Consider the following 27,961-nt stretch of genomic DNA (forward strand, 5'->3'; position numbering starts at 1 on the left):
GAGGTTTATTATGTAATTCGTAAGATTGTTTAGTATCTTTCTTTAGTTCTTTGAGGAATTTAGTATGTAATTTAAAATATATAATTACTTTTATTTAGAATATATATATAATCCATCCTTGTCTTTCTGATTGACCTTGTCCTTCAGAATGTGGAGAGGTGCATGATAATGACTGGACCTAATATGGGTGGAAAAAGTACATATATGCGTCAGATAGCCCATACTGCAATAATGTCTCATATTGGTTGTTATGTGCCTGCTACTTCTGCCATATTACCTCTTCTAGATGGTATATATGTAAGGTAAACTTCTTTTTTCACTTTTTCTAGATTTTTTTAAATCTGTTTTTTGTTAAAACTTGAATTATAACCTTGTCAGTTAATGTATTTCTTTAACCAAATAAAAATGAATCTTATAATAACGAAAACAAGAAATGCATTTCAGTCTCAATTTTAATGAATCATAAGAAACATTCATTTGAAATCAACACTAAGATAGAATTTTCATCTATTAATTTAAAACCAGAAAAAGCTGAATTTAAATTTGTAAATTTCTATTAAAATTCAACCTCCCCGAAAATATTTGGCATTTAAAAAAAAATGCATGCATGTAGATAGCAAGTATATGTGATTGTGCAAGATGGTATATGATGATGTTGTGGAATATTTTAAATTTATAGTGGTGCTTGAAACGAGCCAAATGTTATAGTAACCCATCTTGCTTGCTCAGAACACCTTTTGACGGCAGCGAGCAAGGCATCCAATAGAATTTGAATGACGTAAGCAGACTATTTTGACACATAAAATCATTTATGTGAAAGTTTTCATTTTAGAGTATAGTTAAGCTTGTATATAACTTCATACAATAAAGAATAAAAAGATTATGAAAACTCCATGATTACTAATTCATCAGATGCTTTTGTTCATATGATAATGTATTCCGAAATATGAAATCAGTGGTGGCTTTCAGAATTGAGAGAAATCATAGTCATCTAAAAAGAGTAGTTTCATGAGAAATCGCTGTGCAAAAATGTGGTGTGTAATGATGCTTTCATGCATGCAACAGATATTGGGGAGCACTATCAGTAGCTTTCAAAATGGAAAAATATGTCACTAGACTAACAAAACTTCATTATGTCAAGCTTTCAGAATTTAGATTCTTCTGGCTAGTAATACTGCATAGCTTTCTTTGTCTTTTTTTAAAGTTATGGATTTTGTGTTTTTGAATGTAATCCAACATGCATCTAAGAATATCATATGAAACAGACTTGTGATATCATTGTTTTGGCATATTTCAGTTATTATCAATATACAAGAATATTTAAGAATGGTGCAGATGAGCACAAATTCATTTACAGTCTCCCAAAATACAGTCCAGACTTGTCTGTGACCTTTCATTGATATGGTAGCTTCAAAATGCTGCACCATCAGATTTGTGCACATTAATAATGGAATATTATATTGCATGCAACCATCTAGAAATGATGTGGGGTGCCTTTGAGTTTAGAAAATAAATGAAAGTCGTGTGGGCTAAGATATAAGAGTATGCAGAGTTGCCAACTCTCCCGATTTTCGACCACTCACCCGCCAACCCGATTTACAATATATTTCTCCCGACTTTTTCTTATTCTTAAAATTTCTCACGATTTTTATGGAACTTGGCTTAATACTTTGTTATATGAACAAAAAAAGTGATTTTGGACATCTGAAAGCAATTGAATTTTCTCTAGATTATATCTAAAACAAAACCTTGTGAATTAGATAACTTCTGCTTTGTGAGTGAGAGCATATACATATCCAGAAACGTCGTTCTCCAGTGGGGATCGTGCTCCACTGCGTGTCATCTGGCATATATTAGCCAATGAGGACAAAGCAAGCTGTTATTTGGATGTTCTTTAGTTATTTCGGTCATTTTGTTCTGAGTTGTGTGAGTACACATGCCTTCAGGAAATAGTTTTAGAAATTATCATCTTTTATTATGTCTGCGAGAAAGGTGAAACACAGTTGACTTTCCTTCCATTATTTCCTCAAGGAAATGTAATAAATTTGCGATGTGTACCACCTGTCGTTGCGATTTTTCGATTTTGCATGGTGGAAGAGCGGATGTTCTCAAACATGTGCGTATACAAAGACACAAGGACAACATGAGTTGTTTTGAAAAAAAAAACAAAAAATTAAATTTTTCTTCGGAAACAAAGGACCAAAAATTTATTAATGCAGAATGCCTGTTCTTTGCCTTTTTACTGGAGCACAACCTGCCACTGAATGCATCGGATCACGCTGCAGCTTTATTTAGAAAAATGTTTCCCGATAGTGAAATCGCTAAGAGAAACTCAAGTGCAAGAACCAAAACAGGTACAATTGTTAAAGAAATGGATTTGAAAAATAAATCAGTTCAGTTATTGATTGCATTAAAACAGCTCCGTTCTGCCTCTCTACGGATGGAAGCAATAATACTGATTCAAAACTGTATCCAACTGTTGTTTCTTTTTTTAATCCAGAGTCTTCAGAAATTAAGTGCAGTTTAATTTAATATAGCACAACTAATTATTAAAACTTTAAAAGAAAATGCAGTCTTTCTGGATAATTGCTTAGCCCTTGGTGCCAATAATGCACCAGTATTGGTAGGCTTGAAGACTGGTGTTGCAGGCATCTTGAGAAAGGAAAATCCAGATTTGCAGATTATGAGGTGCACCTGTCACCTCTTAAATTTAGCAGCTGTAAAAGGGGCAGCTTCTTTACCAATCAATGTGGATGAACACATTGTTGATATTTATTATTATCTTGAAAGGAGTTCTAAAAGGAAGGAAAAATTGAAACAGTTCCAACAGCTGCATAACAACAGTTTACAGTTAGAAAACTTGGATGAAGTTATAAAATCAGCTAGGATTGACACCCAGTGGAGTTTAATTGGAAAACTGAAAGATGCTGATGGAATTTTAAAATATAGTGAACTGTCTAGAATTATGTTGGCAATCTTGACAGTTTCCCATAGTAATGCAGAGTGTGAGAGGATTTTCAGTGTTGTTGGGAAAATGAGGACTAAATTTAGATCTAATATTAGTGATGGTACATTAAAAAGACTTTTATTAGCGAAAGCAGGCCTACGTGGCAATTGCTATGAACAAAATTTTGAAAGCTCCTTTCTTAAAGAAAGCAAAATCTGCCACTGTTTATAACATTTGTACGAAAACTGATTAAAGTGTTTTTTTATTTCCTCCTTAAACGATGCAAGTAATAAAAATGTTTTTTATGTGTAAGGTATTTTTGTGTTGCTTGCATTTAAGAATTAGTTACTATTTATAGTTAATTCATTATTAAAAACTATATTTTCATCATTTAAAAAGTCTTTTTAACATAGTGAAAAATCTCCCGATTTCTTAAAAAATTCTCCTGATTTTTTAGTGTCATAGGTTGGCAAGTATGAGTATGGATAGCATTTCCCAGTTCTATTTAATGAGTAGGTCACAGATAACATCAACCACAACATAATGAGTATTGCTATGGAAAATACAGAGTGGAGTAATGAAGTGAAACATTTCCTTGCACAGACAATGTTACATAGTAGAAATGAATTGAATATGTAAAAAATGTGCACTCAACTGTGCTATTAATTATTATCCACATTAACTGTGGTTTCGCATATCTGCTCTATGTCCCGGAAGGAATTACTCAAGTATGCAAGGGCACTACCTTATCTGCATTTGCCTGTAGCACTGGTAATTAAATTTTCAACTCTTCTGAAATAAGTTTCTTATTGACATTATTTATCTGTCAGAATAAGGAAACTTATTCTCTTTTGAAAGATCATTGACTTATATGTATCACTTTTTTCCTAATACGATAGCTTAGAAAAATGTCATATTAACTACATGCATGTACATAATTTCTTTTCACTTTTTTTTAAAGTGTTTTTTGTTAAATTAGTTAGAGAATGCAATAAAAATCAGCTTGTGATTAAGTGAAAAAATATTTTCTCTTACATAATTGTGATGCAGAGTATTTAGTTTGTGTACACATAATTCAAATAAACTATATTTTTTAAATAAAAATTCTTATTATCTGATGACACAGGTTTTATGCTTAATTCATCATGGTTTGGCAGTGAAACAAGTTTTCAGAATTATCTGGATCATCCCATTTTGTTAAATTTTTGCTATCTATATAATTTTTTTATTCTTTTATAATCAAAATCTGTGTGTAATCAATTTCCATTTTAAATAAATACAGCAGTTAAAAATGTCATTGTAAAATATAACCAGACATTCAGAAACACAGAAGTAATAAAATTGATATTTTTTTGCCCTTACTCTTAGAAATTATATTTTTTCTTCTTTCATCTATCAGTAATTTTGATTTAAATGGATTTAAATTTATTTTGTTTCTTTTGTAGGATTGGTGCTGATGATGATCTTGCTCAACAAAAGAGTACATTTATGGTTGAAATGAGTGAAACTTCAGAAATTTTAGCTTCAGCTACTTCAAAATCTCTTGTGATTCTTGATGAGTTAGGGAGAGGCACCAGTACTAATGATGGTGCTGCTATTGCATATGCAACATTAGACTATCTAATTACAGAAGTAATAAAAGTTTTCCATTTTAATTACTATGCAATTTATTGACAAAAAATATTTAGTTTTTATTCATAATATCTATTCATTGTGAAATTATTATAATTTTATTGCAGATTAAATGTTTTACATTATTTGTCACCCATTATCCTTCTGTAATGGAATTAAAAAATATCTGGCCTGAGTATGTTATTACTTTTCACATGGCTTATATCTTGAAAGATAAAGGTAAGTAAATATTTATTTTAATTAAATAACCTTTAGTATGAGTTCTACTTCTTAAAAAAACATTTCACACATGAACTAGTTTATCAAGCAAGGAATACAATAAAATCTTAGCATCTTGGAATATCTTTATAGAAAATCTTGGAATTGCAGCAGTTTTACAAGTGTTTTTGTTTTGCGTAGAGTGTAGACCCATTGATGCAATGATTCCTTTATTCAGGTAATTTTCCTTAGTAGTGCTTTTCTATATGCCATTATGCATTAAGTATCTTGCATGTTACTTGGCCACTGTTTCTGAATAGCAAAGCTTGGAAAACAGGACAGAATGTCATGTCAAGTAAAACTGAAAATAGGTAAATAATATTATTTGGTTAACTGAAAATAAGTAAATAATGTAATACGTTGCAGTGATTATATGTTATCAGCTGTAACTTCAGCATTGCATTTTGTATTCAATTTGCTGCCAGCTAACAAAAATGATCTCCAATACTATTTGGACAGCAAATTGGGAGAGCTAGGTACACAGATACTAACAGCATAATATGGCTTTCTCAGTTTGGCAGGTATCCAGTCTTGAAAATGAACTGTATTATCTTTATCTAGATTTCGTGAACTCAGATCCTAAATTTATTAGATTCATACCTAAAACTAAAGTAAGCTTGTAAACTTTAAACATACTGCAACTATTACAATATTAATGCAACAAACTATAACATAAAAGATTCTCTCTTCTCTGTACTATGGCTTCCAAAAATTCTGAAAACATGATTCCAGTAAATACTAATACTGTAGTTATTATCTCCAGTGTCAGCATATAAGCAACATAAGAATGTATTTTAATATAATTTCAATTTTTCAACAACTCATTTCCTTTTCCTAAAACTTTAATCTCTGTTGAAAAAGCTTTGAAATTAAACAATTTGTCAAAACCTAAAATACAAAACGTTCATCATCTCATCAAACCCTCAGTTACGTTTTTTTAATTACTCAATAAATATTTAAATATTAAAGAAAAAGCTGTTTAATTAATTTAAACCCTAATATTATCATCCACACAGTTAGTCAGATAGTTGCATAAAACCACTTTCACCAAAGGTGTTATGAAACTCTTAAAAGACACATACAGCTTGATCTTTCATCTTTTGATCAATCAAAAATAATAACTTCAGTAAAATCTGCACATGTTCTGCCAGCCAAATAAATATTTGAGCATTAGATTTTTCCTTTAATTTTACCTTTTAATAAATTCATCATAGTTTTTTGATAAAGTTCTAGCGATTTCCTCATTGTTTCGTTTATACCCCTTATCTGACTCAACCAAGCATGTTCTGTTATAGATTTCATTTATATATAGCCCTGCTATGTTGGCAATTTAAGTATTTGATTTTCCGTATAATTCAACTAGCCTCAATAACTTTAGCAATGCAATAACCTTTTTCTTTTCTTTTTGGTTTTATATACATTTTCTTGTTTACTGTGAAATCCGCTTTCATATTTGTGAATTCAGATAGATCCAGAAACTAAATTTCAGTTCATGCCATTAACATAAATAGCAAAATAAATTTATTTGAAATGACTAGGAACAAATATTAAATTGCAATTGTATAAAACAATTTTTTCCCTTCTTTTTTATATTACATGCACTAATGTATATTGGAATTCTGACACAGGACAATTTCAAAAAATAGCATATTTCTTTCTCTTCTAAGATTTAATGTATTGCAAATGGCATCAAATAAAATAAGATTTTGTAATTTTCAAAGGTACAGTAATTCATTTGTGTTTGAAAATGTTGATTAATAACACATCCATTTTAAGAAGCCTATTTAGTTTAATGTTATTTTGCATTGATATTAACAGAATTGAGTATTTTTCTCTTCTAGAACATTCTTGTCCTATTTAATTAAAATTTTAGACTTCCATTTAGGTGAATTTGTCAATCCCACCTAAAATAACTTTGGGATATAATAGTAATTGCAAACCTGTAGAATGTAGAAAAACCTTCTGAAATCTGTATTGCTGTAACAAGTTCGAGAATCTTCATCCTTTACTTCTTGTCGTCTGTATAAAAATTTTATATTTTTAAAATTATGTGTTAGATTTCATTTTACTAAAGTTGATTTTTATTTTTCATTTCTTCCTAGCTTTAATTATTATGCACTGAGTCATGAGATGAATTTATTAAATTTTACAACTTTAAAATTTTTTTTTTATCATTAACTTATAAGAAGCATATTTATTTTAATACTTTTTTGTACGAGAACTACATTTTTATTTCATAGTTTTTTCCCTTAAAAGTTTTACCCTATTTAACAAAATTCCATGTGTATTTATGTAAGTTAGCCCACCTGTTCATAATGTCAGGCATTTTGACTGAATTTCAGTTCATAACAGTAATAAAAATAGAAAATTAGTATCTTTATTCAGAAAGAACAGGAAACAAAACTAAATTAGTTACTGCAAAATTAGATTTAGAAATTGTAATTTTAAATGGATAAATCCAAAAGAAGAGAAAATATTAAATTATATGTTCCAACACTGTCTGTGTCTTTCAACATGTTTAATGAAAATTAATTTGCGTTTACTGCAACATATATTTTAATATAAATTGTATTTATAATACTTCGGTTATTTAATACAGTCAAAAGTCGTTAATTCGGACACCCATAATTCGGAATGATCTATAATCCGGACCTCAAAGCTAAAATCTTTCTGCGCATGCGCATAAGCGTTTTACGCGTGCGCACAAGACATTTACGACTGCACATAAGCGTCTGCGCAAGCGCAGAATACGTTTTCGCGTGCGCGTTTAATGTATAACGGACAGTATAAGCTAAAATTATCTAATTATCTATTTCAGTGAATGTTGATGATTGCGTTGTTCCTTAATCTTCGAATTGGATCTGGCTTATTATTTTTTGCAAACTGTAAGAACAATTTTATAAAAGTAAGCTTGAACTTTAGATTATGTCAAATAGAATTTCCAATGCTGGAGCTCCCAAAGGATCTAGAAAACGAAAGTATGTTTTGATGTCCATCAAACAAAAAATGAATTGCTACAAAAAATGGATAAAGGCATATCCTTTGTTTATCTAACCGTTCCAAAATCTGTTTATCAATTTCACGCTGCTCTGCGCCGTGCGCAATGAACTGGAAGTTGATCTGTCAGTCAGCACTATCGTTATCTTCAGGGCAGATGTTTTTATTTTATTCGGCTTATAATTCCTTACTAAATGTAGTATTTAATCTCGATGTACTCCATCTTTGATATGATTTAAATCAAATTCCTCATCATTATAAATATCACGAATACAAATCAAATAGTTTTCTGGTTGCAATTTTCTAATTTCGGCTATGTGTAAGGTATGCTTTATGCATGCGCGCGTTGAAAGAAATGTTTAATAAAGTAAACAAATAAATATTAAGCTTCTTTTTTTTGTAAATTTTGATACCCTTTTAGATCATAATTGCTCATTACTTTATAAATTACGGTTTCATATTTTTAATTTTATAATTTCTGTCTGGCATCTTACCAGATTTAAACTGATGATCTATAATCCGGAAAAATCGATAATCCGGAATCGCCGAAGTCCCAACGAGTCCAGATTAAAAACTTTTGACTGTACTTCTCAAACTGTAGCCGAGTGGTAAAATTGCTGAAGTTCAAGTGTCGAATTCCGCGAACGAGCTGGCTGCATGGGTGTTTTCATGGTTTTCCCCAAGTCTAATGTGCATACGAGCCAGTTTCACTTAGAAAGTCCTCCACAAAGTCCTTTAGGCAGATAGCCCTGGAGGCTTTACCACAATCAGATAAACAAAACCAAAATCTAAAACTGTAAATAAGAAAAAATTTTATCTAACATCCAGAATTATAAGTAACTTTTCCTGATAATTTTATAAATTTTTTAACTAACATGTAGCATAACACTAGTCTTTTATTTCCAGATGACAAAGAAGATATAGATACTGCTACATTTCTCTATAATGTGGTGCCAGGAATTAGTGAAAAAAGCTATGGAATAAATGTAGCTGCTTTAGCTGGAATCTCAAAAGACATACTTTGTGAAGCTCAGCAAAAGTCCAGAGAAATAGAAACAAAAATTAAAATATGCAAGTTTTTAAGGAAGAAAATTTCTACACTAATGATTTAATACACTGATAAAAAATTCAGACTTTTAATTTAAAAGGTTTAATGCATGTGTGTAAAATTATATCTTAATGTATATCGCTTTTTTATTAAATTTCTCTTTTTTTAAAGAAGTATAATCTTCAGTGCTTGCATAGGAGATGAGGCCTTTAATAGCACTACTCTAATTTACTAATCTTGAAGATGATACCGTAATTTCCAGAAGAAAGGCCACACAGTGTAAATGCCGCACTCAAGAAAAATGGTGGGGGGGGGGGGACTAAAATTACACAGGCCACAATAAATTAAATTGCAACATTGTCATGCCCTTAAAGACACAAAATCTTGACCTATGTCCTGATAACTGATATATGACATATCAGTTAAGAAAAATACATGAAATGAAACCATAACTCAAAAGTAAATTATAGGTAAGAAATTTTGAAAATATACTTACGTTCACGAATATACTTATATTACCCACTAAAGAAGTCCATATTTGTAATACTCGTACTATATTATAAAAAATATCACAACAACAAGATATTAAATTTGGATGACAGAAAGAAATTGTGAATTTTACTTACAAAAAGAATTCAAGCAAACTGTTTACGATATGATACAGTACATACAGAGGTTGTAAATTAAATAGTGGCAACTTAACCTTAAAACTCGCAGAAGGGCGGGCATGCGCAAATAGGTTATGGGAGCGGTGAGGTTGTGCTGTTGTCGATGTATAGAGTGCAAAAAAACAGTCGATCTACTTAGAAGGGTAGTTGTTGTGTGACGTTAAAGTGAGGAGTTTCATTTCCATCACTCAAAAAGCATTTTCAAATTGGTGATCAGCGGTCGTGGCTTAAAATCGAGGTTGCCCTTGGCAAAAATGCAACAGAATGCTATCGAGGATTAGTGGAAGCCTGTGGCACAAATGCTTTACCGTACAGGATGGGTTCAAGCAATTCGTTCGGGTCAGAATGAGACTGCGGATTTGCAATGCACAGGACGGCCCTCCATTCCTCAGGAGCAGATTGACATCTGGGGAGCAGTCTCCTTACCATAGAGGTTGGTCTGAGTCATCAAACGGTGTGGTGCATAATGAAGAAATCTCCCAACATGAGGAAAATTGCTTCCCGCTGGGTTCCACAGCGACTAACCGAAGTACAGAAATGGCACCGGTATGCACTGGTTGGCACCCACTTGGAGAGATACCGCAATGAAGGAGACACATTTTTGCAGCGTATTGTCGCCATTGATGAGACATGGGCACGAGCCTATGAGCCTGAATTAAAGTGTCAATCAAATTAATGGCGTCACCAAGATTTGCCGCATCCACAGAAATTTCGACAGGAACCCAGTCGGGTGAAGGTTATGCTGATTATGGCATATCACTGGGACTGTGTGATTCTTACACATGCTGTACCTGAAGGACTAACTGTCAACGCAGATTACCATTGTCGATTTCTACAGCACCGTCTGCGTCCGGCTATGCGGCACAAACGTCCACGTTTATTGCACAACAATCTCCTTAACGCTCGTTGCCATGTCGCAAACAATGTCACTCTCCTTTTGCAAAGGTGGCAGTGGGAAATCTTGGAACACCCTCCTCACTCACCCGACATGAACCCTTGTGACTTCGATCTGTTTCTAATGTTGAGGAAAACCCTCCAAGGTCACTGATTTTATGACGTTTCATCTGTACTCCACGCAGTATGGCGCTCGGTCATTCACATCAACAATCAACACCTTGCCACTGGTCTACAACGGCTTCCCGATATTTGGCAAAAGGTTATAAGCTTTACTGGTGATTACATAAAAGGAATGTAATGCAATTGTACTTGTAAGTTCATTAAAAATTGATTTATACCTATGTTGCCATTACTTAATTTACAGCCCTCGTATCATTAAAGAAACTGTACATCACATCATCAAAATCTGATTCTTTACTATTTGAATTTAAAAAATTTAGCAAATCCTGACTTAAAATAGTCCAAGTCACATTCATCCTCTTGGTTTATAGTCTGAAGATATAATTTCAGCTTCTTTGAACCCTGCTGTTACTAATGGTGTTTTCACTGATTTCCATGCACTTCCTACCCACTTTGCAACTTCTTCATAAGATGCTGTATGCATTATGCTACATTTGGTATCCGTATGCAATCCTTCACTCATCCAACACTCCCACACCGCTTTTGGACACAGCTTTGAAGGAACTGACAAATCTAATAGTTGTAACATTTTTCTCAAACCACCAGGCAGTTTTTGACATCTGGCTTTGACTGACTTAAGTAAATGAGAATGCATGGAATCCATCATCAACAACCCTTTTGGTTGGAAAAGGATCCCTTACGCCACTGCCAAATTTTCTGTACCCACTCATGCATGATTGTTTCACACATCCATTCTCGTTTGCACAAATAATTACGTCATTAGGAAAATCTCCCTTCGGAATAGTTTTAAAAATGATTACCGTTGCGGCACAAGCTAACACACATGTAAATGATGTTCTTTCAGGCCCCCGTCGTAAGAACAGATACAGTTTTTGCAGGAGGCTAATGAAGTTTCACCATATTTATTATCCGTGATGGAAGAAGTTTTTATTTGTCAATAAAATCTGTCACATATTTTAGAAAAGATTTTTTTTTATTCTGCTGGTCCATTGACAATTGTTGCTCGATTGTTTTTCTAGTTCACACAGAAATATTTTTTCTTTTCATAAATCTGGTACACCAGCAAGGCCCTCCCCTTCAGCACGAATAAATTTTTCTGGGATAGTTTTCAAGTAAGATTTTCGAAAATGGTACCTAAACAGCACAGAAGCTATAATATGGCAAAACTAGCCAAAAGAAGTGGTACTGTTAGGTGGCCAAATCTAGAGGACAACCTTGCTATAAAGATGCTATAAGACTGGATAAAGAAGCAACAAGGGAAGGGAATGGTAATTTCGACTAAAAATTCGCTTATAAGTGAAATTTATGGCGAAACGAAATTTCATCTAAGATTCATCCAATGGCAGAGAAGTGAGATGCTGATTTAAAACGAGGAATGTTCTGAGAACCTGTTTAAGGTGAATAAGTACATCTGTTCAAGGGAAAGAATGTAAACAAAATAAAGTTTGCAAAAAGCAACTGATTGGCCTTTTGAACGAGAACAGCATCAAATTATGTATAATGACAAGGTCATCCAAACTATGTAAAATGACATCATAGGAAATATTTAAGTAAAGTGCCACATGGGTAACAAATTATGTGAAATGACATCATAGGAAATATTTAAGTAAAATGCCACATGGATAATTTAACTTTTAAATACGTAAACAGCATGGCATTTCTTCCAGAAATTATAGTATATACAGTAATTTTGAATGCAATAAAATCAATAATATATTACGTTTATTAAAAAAAACACAGTTTACAAAATTTATAGGAAACACATCATTACATATTTTACTTGCAAATCATTTTTTTTTTCATAAATTCCAATTTAAAAGCAGTGATTCCTTTTATATTTCCTTAGTTTTTTAAAGATAAATTATTGATTAAATATATTTTTAATTAAAATAAAATTAACATATTTTTATAACAGATGTAATCTTAAACTAGATATCTTAGTTCAAATGAATACAAAAGAAAGGCCAGGAAATAAACTTGCAGCTACATAATAACAATACAAATAATTTTTGTCAATGTTATAAAATTCATTCACTATTTGCAAAGGGCATTCAAGACTTTAGTCTGCAATTCAGAATGATTTAATGCTCCATATCTTATCAATGTTTTCCCTTTAGATGTACTTTGCAGATTTTGACATCTAAACCAGAGATAAATATAAACATTTATTTAAATTTACGTTAGGAATCCCCAGTATATACTAACAGATATATTTATACCATATCAAAATCTACACTGCTATTTTGGTGGACATCATAATAAAGGATATGCTGAACTAGGTACAGCATGAATTTCCCAATACTGTTCACTCATAAGAAAACCTCGACAGTTTTTTCCTCATTTTCAACTTCAGTCTGTCTCTACAGATTTTGAAAATAACACTATTTAAAAGTAGACTGATCTTACTTTAATGACTCTGCAATTTTCATTTTGTAGACAAGTACAATCAATTTATTTAAAAAGTGCAGATTTACTTTTATAAAATATCTCAAGATAAAGATTGAATGTTTCTCTAAAGCAGTTATTCTAGTCAATTCCAAAGCAGCCATTTAAGGTTGTAGTTATAAATCCTGAAACACATACCCAGATATCTCAGAAATAAGACAAACCTTGAAATTTCTTTATAAAAACAACAATCTTTTTTTCAATGTAGGTATCGACGGTAACAAAATAGCATACTCACTAGTAAAGAAAGGAACACTTGAGCCACAAGACAGCAAACTACTCCCTCCAGAGTCACTTAAAAAGCATATTATTGAGAAAATGGAAACTCTTAAATCTGACCAGTCAGCAAAATCAACAGGCAAATCCTGGCCAAACATTCAAAACACATAGAAAAAGTTTTGTCAAAAGCCCCGTGCAGAGACTGTGGCAAACTTCAGACTGCGAACAGCCACGATTACATGGCACATCATCTTAATAAAATTGGCATCTCCATTTAGTATATGCCAAATTTGCAATTTGGGCATCATGAATGCAGAGTGTTCTTTTTTTTTATTATTATTATTTATCACTATTCTTGTGTGATACTTGAGCTGTTTTACATGTTTGGATTGATCTTTCCAATAAAGCCATGTGTAACAACTTTTCTAAATTCCTATTTTATATTAAAATATCAGTAAAATGATTAAGTACCTTACACTGAGCTTAGTTTTTAATCCAAAGCACAATTAGTAATGTACAAAATTTCTCAGGAATATCTCTGGAAGATTCTAATCAAGCTTTTTATTAAAAAAAAAAATGTTTAGTATCCAAATCTCAAATGTAAAACACCTACAGACTTAACACTTTTTTCCCCCCTTTTAAAAATGGCAACAAATAGTGTTTCGGGTTTTTTTATTCAGATAGCTGATTCCCACTTAATTATTAACTAAAATTACTCTCTTTTACTTTGAATTGTGAAGAATTCCATATAACCCCCCTCCCCATTACTAGTATAGTCTGTAGATATAGAAATAATATTGGTAATACTTTTAATAGAATGTAAATAATTTTCATTAGCACTAATGTTAAAGCATCATAAAAAAAAGACAATAAAAATTGAAGAAATGGAACCAACCCAAAGTAAGTGGCACCATATAGAAAATTTATTTTCTCTTCAAATAAAACAGAACAGTTACGTAATGTCTTGAGATGTTTCATAAAATAAACAAAACAATGTTACTAACATTACAAATTACTTTGAAAATATTTGTATTTGCAAAATTTTCACACCAGAAATTCAATTATTATGAATTATTTTTAAAAAAGCTATTGTTTAAATCACTCCAGTGACACACTGTAAAAGTCTATATTTCTTAAAAAAATATGAGCACATAAAATTAACTAAAACATCAAAGTTGTCGCTTATTACTTAAAGTCTATGAACTCAGCATCAAAACTTCCTAAAATTGAATATTTGCCATAAAATATGTTCTAGATGATGAACGTGAATGCTAATTAAAATGAATTAACGTGCGTTATTAAAAACATATTGTGCAAAACTTTGGTACGTTACATTTTATTGTTAATTATGAGCAACAAACGATTGTTTAGTAGATAAATTTTTTTAAATACTTTCGGGGCATTTTATGGTAAATTAAGCTCAGCAACATAACTGAATGATTGTACGATTTTTATATACTGCTTGTCGTCAAAAAAAAAAATAGATTACAATAATTAAAATACCATTTCATTACAAATTTACAGAATACTCTTTATTTATGATATTTAGCACTCCTAAATCAAAATATAAAAAACAGGCACATCTCTCACATTTTTGCTTAAACATGTATATTACGATCCTTAAGCTGAAACAAAGCCAAAACGCTTCAAAAAAGTCACTTTCGCAAAAAGATTTGTACTTAAAAAAATAATGTTTTCATTTGCCAAAATGTCTTTTAACAATAGTGACAACTAAATATTCTTAAATTTTACCGCAGTTGTGCAAATATATTTTACCAAGTTTAACACTATTGACTGGAAAATATCACACTATTGTGTTAGAAGTAATTAGAACAGAAGTGCTATCTCAAAGATCATTATACATTTATGTATATATATATATGTACACACGTGGGGTTATAGATCTTTTTTCCCCCAAAGAGTTAAGCCTGCACTTATTATAGCTATATGGCTCCATTCAACCAGAAAATATGAAATGGCTAGAACAGAGCACTGTCCTACTGTTTAGTGCCCAGTGGTCCCTGCCAACTCCTTTACTAATTTTCCTTTTAGACAGCATTGAGACACTAAGCAAATTAAATGGACACTACATCAATTACATGATACTAAAAGTTAAAGGAATGAAATGAAAAGGGGAGAAAAGCAATTTACAAAATATAGGGAAAAAATAACAAATGTAAATGGAGGAAGGGAAAACATTTTTCAAGTAAAGATGATTCAGGCCTATGACCATCTGCTGTGTGATTATGTCCAGACCCCTACCAAATATGCCAGCGAGTGAAATTTTTCCAATAGCATTTTGCTATATAATAGAGGCGACGGAAAGGCAACTCAGCTTGCACCTCTGGGCAATGCAGAGGAATTGAGACACTTCAGGATCATTCACCTGAGAAATGCACTATGCTCCGGTCGCTCGTCTTGGTCCACATCAGGCTATAGTAGACACCATTCAGCCGGCAGGAATCTTAACTGGACACATCAACACCGTCAATAAGAGGCCAACATCACGCCTTCCGTTTCATGTGGTAGTGTGGATGCTTTTTTTTTTTTCTCTCTTTCGACTGTAGCAGATATGAGCTACTTTGCTGCTTCATGTTAGGAACCAGTGGCTTGCGGGTCCACTGATCTAGGCTCACCCATGACTTCAATACGGTTGAGAAAATTGGCCTCCCTGGGATGCAGCAAAGTAGGCCCTGTCACCCTGATAGGTAGAATCTTGGGACAACATCCCTTCAGTTTGGGAGCGGAGTTCATCAACAAGGTAGGTATCCTAGAAAAAAAGGAATTACATACTCAAAATTATAAAACAAATTTAATTACTAAAAACATTTACTCCCCTCAAAAAAAATTTCCATAAAAAGGAAATGAAAGTCTAATATGTAATTTGTAAATATAATTTTGAAATACTGATTTGACAGTTTCCCGCTGAAGTTCTGAGGTCACTTTAGTTACTGCAATATCTGAGATAGCATTTATGCATATTTTGATTCAGAATATTATTTAAAAGAAAGAATTACATGTTGTTAGAAAAGTTGCATTTGAAATAAATTTTAATAATAAGCTGCAGAGAAACTATATGTATAAGCAGTACTGACATGAAAAAATTAATAACATATGAAGGCTCCAGCCTTCATATGTTATTAATTTAACTGTTGAAAAACACACCAGGGCTATCCACCAAATAAAAGTATGCCTTCGTAAAAGACTTTCTGATAGAAAATGTCATACAGCTGTGTACATTTGAAAAACCTCTCGCAGCCAGTACATTCAACCAAATGAAATTAGAACCTCAGATAAATTAACAGTGTTTTGTTGTTTACAGTTTTTGCCAGGCATAAAAACATATGATTGCCTTTAATGCTAAAACAGCTTGTGTTATAAACATAAACATATCACTTGACAAATAATTTTGAACATCATTCAAGCTGTTGTCATGTGCATTTTATTTTTATTCTTAACTTACACATAGACTCCAACTACTACGGATTCTCCGTAGTTTCTACGGAAATTCATGAAAAACTACGAGCTACGAAAAGTATGGAAAAAACTACGGATTTTACAGAAACAAGAGCAGGAGAACCAGTACGCAAAACGGAACCAACTAATTCATCCGATGATTGGCTGAATACTCATGTTATCATATATCACGTGTTGAGTGCGTTCCTAGTTTTGAAGAATTAGCCAATCGTAGATCAGTAACTCCAACCGTTAACGACTTATCAATAGTTCCACCCAATTGTCTGTCTCCCAGGTTCCTCGCTGATGCGTGTTTAGGCTGCATTCGGCTGCATTGTGTAGTTTACGGCGAGAGCTTAGCGTGTGTCTTGTGAACTGTGAATCAGGTGAAAGATTTTTAATCATAATGCTGCCTCGAACGAAGAAGCCAAAATTATCAAAGCAGAAGTTTAAAGATTCATATTCTTCAGAATTTCCATGCATTAAAGCGTCCGAAATTTCTGTGAATCACGCACACTGCAGTGTATGCAACAAAGACTTCTCAGTTGCTCATGGCGGAAAAGATGACTGTAAACGGCATGTGTTTTCTCAAAAGCATATAGAACTTGGCACCGTAAAATCTAAAGAAATAACAAATTTCTTAATAAAAGATGATGAAACAGATCCTATAAAAGCCGAATGCTATTTTGTTCGTTTTTTAATTGAACATAATCTACCGCTTTCTGTTTCGGATCATTCCAAAGAGCTTTTCAAAGCAATGTTTCCGGATTCTGCCATAGCAAAAAAATTTAGCTGCGGTCATACCAAAACTGCTGCTATTGTGAAAACGCTTGCAGAAAATACTGTTGCTGATATTATAAATTCAGTGTGCAGTACATCATTTTCTCTAAGTACTGATGGAAGTAATGATAACAATGGTAACAAACTGTACCCATTGGTTATAACATACTACAGTAAAGAAAAGGGAGTGATAATTACTTCATTGATTTCTATTTTAGAATGCACGAATAATACAGGAGAAGGTATTTTTAATTGTATAAATGAAAACTTTAAAAACAAAGGTTTAGAATGGAAAAATTGCTTATCATTTTCTTCAGATAATGCTAGTAATATGATTGGAAAGTTTAAAGGTGTAGCATCATTTATCAAAATGCATCAACCAAGTATAATCACCTGAGGTTGTCCGTGCCACCTCTTGCATATAGCTGCAAAAAAAGCTACTGAAAAATTAATTGGCTCAGAAATTGAAATGTTGATAATAGATATATATTTTTACTTGGAGAAAAGTTCGAAACGGAATCATAGCTTCAAAGTTGCTCAACAAATTTTGGGACAGAATGCAAAATCTCATAAAATTTTGAAATATTGCAGTACGAGATGGTTGTCTCTTTTAGAATCTATAACAAGGATTTTGGAACAGTGGGATGCTGTGATAAATTTTTTTGGAGATAAACCAGATAACAGTGAGAATGAAGGAAAGAGATTGCAAAACATTAAAAAAAATTTTACAGTCACCGACCACCAAATTGTACTTGTTATTTTTGAAAAATACTTTATCTTTGTTTATAACAGTAAATATTAATTTGCAACAACAAGCTCCTTATATACATAAATTGAGAAGAGAACTTTTTGAACTTTTAATGAATTTATTTGTTAGATTCGTAAAACCATCAGTAATTTCTAAAGAAAATGAAGATGTTACTCTGTCTATTCCATTTCAGAAGTATAGTAAACAAAAAGAAAATGAAAATTTAGTGATTGGTGCGGAAACAAGACTATATTTAAAAAATGCCAAGTTGAATGAAAGTGAAGTGAAATCATTTTTCAATTCTGTGCGAGCTTTTTTTGTAACTGCATGTTCATATATAATTGATAAATTTCCACTGAGTGATCTATTTCTAAAACATGCTGAAGTTGCTGACATCAACTTGAGAACTGAAGTCTCATTTTCATCTGTTCTTTACTTGATGAATACTTTTCCATCCATTATTGATGAAAAATGTCTTAATCAAGTAGAAATTGAATTTTCCATGTATCAAGTAGATGATTTGAAAGAAATTGTAGATTTGCGTATTGATATAGCATGGGGAGAAATTGCCAAATTAAAAAATATGAATGGGTGTATTAAATACAAAGTATTGCCTTCTGTAATGCTTGCTGTCTTAATAATACCTCATTCAAATGCAGCTTGCGAAAGAATTTTTTCTATTGTTAAAAAAAATCAGATGGAATTTCGACCAAATTTAGGTCTTAAAACTCTTGAAGCAGTTTTGATTGAAAAAATAAATATGCAGGCAAATGAAGAACTGTGTTATAAAAAAACATTCTCAAAATCAGAACTTAAGCTTGCTAAGCATGCTACATATAAATCTTTGCATTCATAAATTATGCGTATTTTGTTTAATACTTATATGTATCATTCTTGGTTATTTAAATTTTATTTCCCTGTAGAAATCATATCCAGAATAAAGATATGATTTATAGCTTCTGATTTTTTCTATGATTAGTAGTGATTTGAAGTACTTTTTATTAGTGAATGCTTGAGGAGTTAAAAGAAAATTTCTAATTAAATGTGCATATAATTTACAAGGTATATTTTTAATTATTCAGTTTTATATGTATATGGATTTTAAATGTAATAAAATTTATTAAAATTAATTATTAATTTAAAATTAATGAATGGTTAATTACAACATACGCTACGCGCACATTTTCAAAGTTGTAAAAATGTCGTTCGCGCATTGACTACTGACAAGGTTTGCTGAAGGTTGGAGTCTATGCTTACATATTAAAAAATTATGATAAGATATTTTATATTACTACAGTTACAGGGGTTGTAGCCACATTCTAGTTAAAAAAATAAGCACTTTTCAAGCACGTTTTAATGAAAAAAAATAAGCACCTGTCTAATTACATTATACACAACTGCATAACCCTAAAAGAAAAATTAGACTTGTAATTTAAAATATGAGAAATTCAGTATTTATTAAGAGAGAATGAGCATTACTCAACCATGGAAAACAATTACATTCTTTTTTTTTAAATTTTAAATAACAGTTTAATTTACAGAACTAGTTTACAATAAGAGGGGAAAAAAACTAAATTATATTACAAGATTTAATGATGAAATTTCAGTTCAAAACAGAGAAAATAAATAATAATAAGCCATACTTATTATATTCACTTGGCACCTAAAAATAAATACAACTTATTTTTCCACTCATAATTATATTTAAATAATTTAACTTAAATCAAAATTCTGAACAATTTCTAAATTTTCATTGTAATAGGGTGGCCGGAACGTAATGTCGTTTCTGCGCATGTTGACAACAACATGCTAAGGGCAGAAGTGGAAGCAAATCCATGTCAAACACTTTTAACCAACCTTAGTCAACCCTCCAAGAACATTTAAAGCAGAATGGAAAAATAAGCAAAGCAGGTGTTTGAGTCCCCCATAATCTGTCCGAAAAGAACAAAGTCAACTATTTATCACATGCAACTTATTGCTTCAATGGCCTTATACAGAACCGTTTTTTGACCGTTTGATTAGTGGACACAAAAAAAATAAGTCCTATATGATAATCCAAAATTCAAAAGGCAGTTTTAATAGGGTTTACATCCCGAAAAGGCGCTTCTTGTTGTTTGATGGAGTATTCGCAGAATTGTTCATTTTGAATTGCTGAAACCTAGAAAAACTGTTAATTTAAACCTTTATTGTGAACAATTGGATCTAGTGAACCAATCTTTATGAAAAATAACTGCCGATTGTCAACGGAAAAGGCGTCATTCTGCAAGACGAACACTGGAAAGATATAAAGAATTGGGTGGGAGGTACTGCCTCACCCACCATATTCGCCCAATATCGCACCCTTGGATATCCACTTATTCCGATCCCTACAACATTTTCTTAGTGACTGAAAATTTGGATGATGTCCAAAATGCCATCTCGAGATATTTTACTCAAAAACCAATTGATTTTTATCAGTCTGGGATTGAAATCGGCATACTAGATGGCAAAAGGTTGTTGATAACGAGGGTGATTATATTATTGATTAAAAATAAAAACTTGTTACAAATTTATTCGTTTGAATTTAATGTAAGAAAGCGACATTACTTTCCGGTCCCCCTAATATAACAGTTTTCCCTTAACAGATATTGCAAGCAGAGTAATTTAAGTAAAAAAAGGAACTTTTCTGAAATCAGAAGATGGGAAATTGCTTCATGCAGTCATCCTTTAACAGTAAAAGCTTAACCAACCGACATACTCGGAAATTGCCGAATATCTGAAAATTCCAGATAGTCAAGAGTAACTGGTAAAAGAGGAAGGGGGGGTCGATTGTAGCCGTTCTTTAGATTTTTCAACTAAATAATGCTTTTGACATTTCGATATGTGCATCATATAAAAAATAGCTCAATGGAACTGAAAAATAATAAAACTCTTTTATCTCTGCGAAATATAGCAAACGTTATTGCATAATTGCGCGCCTTAATTCTTTCGCATGTGGTATTATATTACGCAATCGGAATCAACAGCTGCTAGTATTTGGAGAATAAATAACTAAATAAAGGAAAACGCCCCTTTGCTTCATGCAATTTTCACTGTCATGCGCCCATGTGTCATATTTATCATTGAACAGGACACATCGCACTCCGAGCGATATCTCTACCATACACGTATTGATTAATAATATAGAGATTTACCAATCTGGGGTGTTTTTCATTCTAATTTTGAACAGACTGCGTTAAATTTTCGGAATAGAATCAATCATTCTTTGCTTGGATTGGTAGACCGCAGAACTTTTAGTCCTATTCAATCCAGGTAGGAAAGTGACCCCCCCCAAAAAGGTTTGTTGATTGATTTGCTGCAAACTGCAATGGTTTCAATATTACAGATTTTGCAGAGAAAGAGAACCCCCAACTTCCATACTGTATAATGCATAGGCCGAAAAAAGAAAAGAAAAATTATTTTGACTATTCGATTACTTTCACTTTATTTATGCCATTCCGAATATGAATATGAAATAATTGCTTTAGAAAACTAATCTGTGTTAAAACACACTTACCCATTTTTGAAGTTTATCTATACTCAGTTACTACAAATATATTATTACAGTCAAAAGACGTTAATTCGGACACCCATAATCCGGACCTCAAAGCTACAAACTTTCTGCGCATGCGTCACGTTCACGCATGCGCACAGGCGTTTACGAGAGCGCGTAAGACCCTTACAGCTGCGAATATGTTTGTGCGCATGCGCGTTTAATGTGTAATGGAGTTATACGCTAAGCTAAAGTTATCTAATTCAGTTAATGTTGCAGATTGCGTTGTTCCTTAATCTTCGAATTGATCCGGCTTATTATTTTTTGCAGACTGTTAGAGCAATTTTATAAAAGTAAGCTTGAACTTTCGATTATGTCAAATAGAATTTCCGATATATATTTACTACAAAGCGAAAGTATGTTTTGAAATCCGAAATCTGTTTATCAATTTCACGCTGCTCTGCGGCAGAAGGGGGGGGCAGAAACGTCATTATTAGATTATGATAGATTAGAAAGATTATGTCAAATAGAATTTCCGATATATATTTACTAATATGTAATTTGTATCTACAAAGCGAAAGTATGTTTTGAAATCCGAAATCTGTTTATCAATTTCACGCAGCGGATTGGAAGTTAATCTGTCAGCACTATCCTTATCTTCAGGGCAGATGTTTTTATTTTATTTGGTTTATAATTCCGTACTAAGTGTAGTATTTCATCTCGATGTACTCCGTCTTTGATATGATTTAAATCAAGTTCCTCGTCATTATAATTCGCTTCCGATAGTGAAGAAAGTGACCCAGAGGTTATTGAAAACGAAAACATTTCGATTGACAAATTAGTCGGTATTCTCAACACAGCAATTATAGGACTTGAACAGCAGAACTTTGTAACTAAACAAGAAATTATATCTGTTTAATAGAATTAAAGAGAAAGTATTATCACATGAAACGAAGCAACTTAGATTGAAGGAAATGTTTAATAAAGTAAACAAATAAATATTAAGCTTTTTCTTTTTGTAAATTTTGATACCCTTTAGATCATAATTGTTCTTTATTTCATAAATTACGGTTTCATATTTTTAATTTTGTAATTTCTGCATGCCATCTTACCAGATTTAAACTGATGATCTATAATCCGGAAAAATCGATAATCCGGAATCGCCGAAGTCCCGAGGAGTCTGGATTAACAACTTTTGACTGTATAAATATTTATACATATGCTCATAATATAAGCATACCAATCATAATAAATGTGAATATGAACTGACCATGCGGAACAAGAATGTAAATTATTAAAATCTTGATAGAAATTCAAATGTGTGTAGTATTGGGTGGGAGCAAAAGAATATGGAATGTATCAGAATTTTCTACCGCTATCGCAATTCTTTGACCAATAGAACGACGTGCACCTCACCTGCCTGTACTCACGCACACCAAAAGTTATGTTAATGCAGAGAAAGGGGGCAAAAAGCTGTTTCTGGGAGTATGATTCACCATCTGATGTTCCACATAAGGAAGAAAAGTTGTTTATTTAGTTCCGTCTTTCCTACGGGGAAAAAAGGTGCATTCCTTAAAAAAACTAAAAGCCGAGAGTAATTGGTAAAAGAGGAAGGGGGTATATTGTAGCCGTCCTTTAGATTTTTCAGCTAAATAATGCTTTCGACATTTCGATATGTGCATCATATAAAAAATAGTGAAATGGAAGAGAAAAATAATCTGCTCAGCAAGCACAATAAAACTCTTTTATCTCTGCAAAATATCGCAAATGTTATTGCGCAATTATAAGCACTAAAAAAAAAAATAAGTGCTCTGGAGAAAAAGTAAGCACCTGTAAGGGCTTTTATATTTTATTTTATTATATAAGGACCGCTACAAACCATGAGTTAACAACCTTTTTTGAACTACAGCTGAATTTCACTTTAGTTCAAGATTACCACCAGTTTACTTTAGTTCAAGATTGCACAGCTAAATTATAAGTTAATAATGATGGGTGAGTGAGTGAGGTTTTTGGCACAAAACCAAAGATGGTTATGACGCACCAAACACAGGGTGAGATGATTACAAATGACGAAATTAAAATACAATAAATAAAAAAAAGTGGACAAATGTACCAAATCCAGAGGATGAAGTCATATAAAAACAAGGTAAAAGCACACAATAAAATCCAAGACACAATCTTTAAAATATATTACATTAGGTAGTAAAATCCAGTTTCTTTTAAATAATAAAATAAATTACAATTAGCCTCTCTTCCGATTAAACGGTCGAGAGGTAAGTCACAGCTATTAAAATGTTTCTGACGAAGATTATTAAAATATGGACACTCAATTAAAATATGACGGACAGATAGACAAACATTACAATTTGAACAAACAGGCTCACTCTCAGCTTTTAAAAGATAGTTATGTGTCACTCTAGTGTGACCAATTCTGAGGCGAGTCAAAAGAACTTCTTTATGATTTCCAGCAAAATCCCAATGCTCAATTCTAGGCTTTACATGTCTTAACTTGTTTTGACGCTGAACATCCCAAACATTGCTGCCATTTTTTTCGGATCTTGTTTTTTACAACACAACAGATGTCTCCAAAAGGGATGAGGCGACTGGACAGTTCAATAGCACATTTCGCCGTGATATCTGCCAGCTCATTCCCTTTAATTCCCACATGACCGGGAACCCAGCAGTACAGGATTTCATATCCACGACTCGTTAAGTTTATATGTAATTTGAGAATATCCACTATTACTGGATTTTGGGTATTAATAAAAGCTTCTAATGATTTAAGCGCACTATAGGAGTCTGTATAAACTATAAACTTTTTGTAGCAGAGCCTTGAGATGTACAAAAGACTATAATATATCGCAGTTAATTTGGATATTAAGACAGAGAAAGCATGGTTCAAGCATCTGCCCTCCATGTGATCTTCAATTACAAATGCCATTCTGACATGATCTTTTGACTTTGAACTATCTGTATAGACTGGAAGATAACTGCTATATTTGTGCCTGTGCTCAGCGAAGAGTTGTCTGTAAATGATCTCGTTAGATGCTTAAAAACATTAAGCTGAATCCGTACATTTTCCCAAGGTGGGATTTCAAAATTCTGTACTGCTTGGGGGTGCATATCAGAGAGGGAAAGTTCCTCAATGACAGGGCGAACTCTTAAAGGAAAGGTAGGAACACAGGATGAACATGTTTCAAATAAAATGTTACACACATTATCAAGTAAGCACAGCTTATTGGGATTTTCAGGTTGGGATAGAATATTAAACTATTGCAAAAGGGACAATTGATCACGCCTCAGATAAAGTGAAGGTTCGTTAGAGTCAACATACAGACTCTGGACAGGAGAAGTCCTAAAAGCTCCTGAACAAATCCGCAGAGCTTGATGGTGAACAGGATCTAGTTTTAACAAAACTGATGACCGAGCGGATCCATAAACAACTGAGCCATAGTCCAGTCTAGAGCGAACAAGCGCTCTGTAAATGCGAAGCATAGAGCAACGCTCTGCACCCCAGGAGGTGTTCGCCAACACTTTTAAAATATTTAGTGTTTTTAAACACTTCTTTTTCAGGTTTAAACATGAGAAAGGAAAGTCAATTTCTGGCCGAACGTCACTCCTAAAAATTTTACTTCGGGTGCAACTGGAATAATTTGTACCGTTTAGATATAACTCAGGTTCAGGATGGAGACCTCGCTTCCTACAAAAGTGCACGCACACAGTTTTCTGTTTCGAAAAAGTAAATCCCTGTTTGTCTGACCATTCTCGGATCTTATTCAGAGCCATCTGCAATTGCCTCTCTATGTATCTCATGTCTGCCCCTCAACAGCTAATCTGTAAATCATCTACATATAGTGATCCCAAGATGGTGGGAGGAAGTTCTTTTAACCCGCGAGCACACGCACCGATCCGACGAACACGATAACACGCGCCGGGTATGTCATACCCGAATAAAAAAATTGTAATTAAAAATTTGTCAAAAAAAAAATTAATCTTTTTTTAAAAGAAATTAAATGTAAAACCAAGTTAATACTTCATTTTAGACAAAATAGGAAACAATAAGGAGAGGAAAAATTATTTACTTACTTCATGAACATTGTTTACAAAATGAGGTCATATGTTCTATATATATACTTTTGCTACAATTTTCACAAATGAATCTAGTCTTTCTATCTTTTTTCTTGGAGCACTCTGTACACCTCTTGTAAGTTATTTTAGGTTTTTTGGGAGACCGTTCATTGTTAACATGTTCATGGGTGGTCAGTGTTTGTCCAAAATCAGGAACCACAGATGCTCGCCGTCGTTCATTTTGAACATTTTCTATTAGCTGCATCCCTAAGGCTTTGAGAAAAGTACTCATCCCGTTTACGAGTAAAATTTTCTCGTATTGAATCAATATAAATATTTGTATTGTCAACTACATGTTTTAACATATCTTCATCGATAAGCAATGACAAGGAATCTAAAGGTGTTGAGAAGTCTTTAGAATACTTTGTATTTCCAGGGAGTTTAGTTATAATATTTTTGGCGCTAATTCTAACATTAGTCCGGAATTTATTTTTTTCCATTTTTTACAACATAAAAACTCATTGCTACATTCTAGAGTTTTATTTTCTGTTTCTGTATCTGAATCACTACTCTCTATGGGTGAATCATGATTACTATTATATTCTTCGTCATCAACATCTTCCTCTTCTTCACTAAATGAATCCTCATCAAAAGAAACTGTTTCAAGGAGATTTCTCAATCTTTTCATCTCTTCATCGTAAGGAATATACGGCGTCATGCTTACGACTCAAGAAAAACCTATACTAATAGCTTGAAAACGAGAAGTGCGAAGTGACTCACTGAGAAACTCGAGTACACGCACGGGTATGACATGCCCGAACAATGCTGTTCCTAAAAAACCGTTGCACTTGCCACCTCAGGAATTTCCCCCATTTAAGTATGTGACCTTGACCTCAGCTACACCAAGTTTCGACCTTTTATGAAATAATGGGCGAGAAATATACAAAAAAGAAAAATGCACATGGGTATGACATACCCGCCGAGTGTGCTCGCGGGTTAATACAGAATTTATTTTCAAACTGAACAGCATTACACTAAGCACACAGCCTTAAGGCACACCCTCTTCCTGTTGAAAAACATCCGAAAAAACAGAGCCAATCGTTACTTGAAAAGTTCTAGTGTTCAATAAATTCTGAATGAAAATTGGTAGGTTGCCACACAAGCCACTCTCGTGAAGATCTCGAAGTATACCGTACCTCCATGCCGTATCATAAGCTTTCTCAATGTTGTAGAATGCCGAGACAAGGTGGCTTCTTCTTACAAATGCTTTTCGAATGGATGTCTCTAAGAGGAGCATGTTATCTACGGTTGTTCTCCCCTTTCGAAAACCGCTTTGATAAGACGATATAATATTATTCTTTTCCAAGAAGTAGACTAGGCAGCTGTTTACCATCTTTTCAAACAGTTTACATACACAACTGGTAAGGGCAATTGGCCGATAGTTGGAGGGATTTCTTGGGTCTTTCCCTAGCTTAGCAATAGGAATTACAATAGCTCTCCTCCACGCACTGGGGAAAATATGCTCCTTCCACTATTGTAAAGAGTGAGAAGGGCATTCAGTGACTTACAGGACAGATGTTTTAGCATTTCATAATTTATGCCATCAAAACCCAGAGAAGACCTATGTGTCTGCAATAAAGCTCTCTTTAATTCCAGCATAGTAAATGCTCTATTGTAAGGCCAAATTTGGTAGAGTTGAATGCGATGGGATTTATTTCAGAGTGCTGCTTGATAGAGAGAAATGCAGGTGAATAGTTTCTGCTGGAAGAAACGGCAGCAAATGTCTCACCGATAGTATTCGCAATTTCTTCTATGGAGCTAATCACTCAGCCATCTTTTTCTAGAAAGGAAAGTGAGTGGTCTTTATACATTCCACATGCTTTTCGAACTCTTTCCCAAACCTGCTTACTAGGCGTAGAGGATGTTATTGACGACACATATGAAATCCAGGAATTCCTCTGGCTCTGCCTTCTTACTTTTCGTGCATTTGCTTTGGTTCTTTTAAAGGCTATGAGGTTTTGCAGAGTAGGATATCTATGAAAAATACCCCATGCTTTTTTCTGTTATTTTCAGTGCTTCATGACAGTCACGATTCCACCACGGTTTCGAATATTTTAGTATTTTTCCTGATGTTCTAGGAATCGAA

General features: G+C 33.0%; 2 protein-coding genes across 6 annotated transcripts in view; one reads left to right on the top strand and one right to left on the bottom strand.

Annotated features, from left to right (window-relative positions):
- Positions 1 to 9,055, top strand: part of LOC118202991 (DNA mismatch repair protein Msh3-like) — a 90,217-nt gene extending 81,162 nt beyond the window's left edge. For 4 of the 5 annotated variants that reach the window (XM_035375227.2, XM_035375226.2, XM_035375228.2 and 1 more), the window contains 4 exons: positions 148 to 302; positions 4,393 to 4,579; positions 4,687 to 4,798; positions 8,741 to 9,055. In XM_035375227.2, coding sequence (XP_035231118.1) covers positions 148 to 302; positions 4,393 to 4,579; positions 4,687 to 4,798; positions 8,741 to 8,946 — 660 coding nt within the window. In that variant the 3' untranslated portion in view covers positions 8,947 to 9,055. The remainder of the gene's footprint in view (positions 1 to 147; positions 303 to 4,392; positions 4,580 to 4,686; positions 4,799 to 8,740) is intronic. The other variant, XM_035375230.2, reaches the window with a different exon arrangement.
- Positions 9,056 to 12,293: 3,238 nt separating this feature from the next.
- Positions 12,294 to 27,961, bottom strand: part of Upf1 (Upf1 RNA helicase) — a 97,422-nt gene continuing 81,754 nt past the window's right edge. The window contains exon 25 of the mRNA XM_035375232.2: positions 12,294 to 16,022. Coding sequence (XP_035231123.1) covers positions 15,897 to 16,022 — 126 coding nt within the window. The 3' untranslated portion in view covers positions 12,294 to 15,896. The remainder of the gene's footprint in view (positions 16,023 to 27,961) is intronic.

This window comes from Stegodyphus dumicola, chromosome 2, assembly GCF_044657685.1.
Source record: "Stegodyphus dumicola isolate Sdum_Otavi_A_Nest chromosome 2, ASM4465768v1".
In the NCBI taxonomy this organism is placed as follows: domain Eukaryota; kingdom Metazoa; phylum Arthropoda; class Arachnida; order Araneae; family Eresidae; genus Stegodyphus; species Stegodyphus dumicola.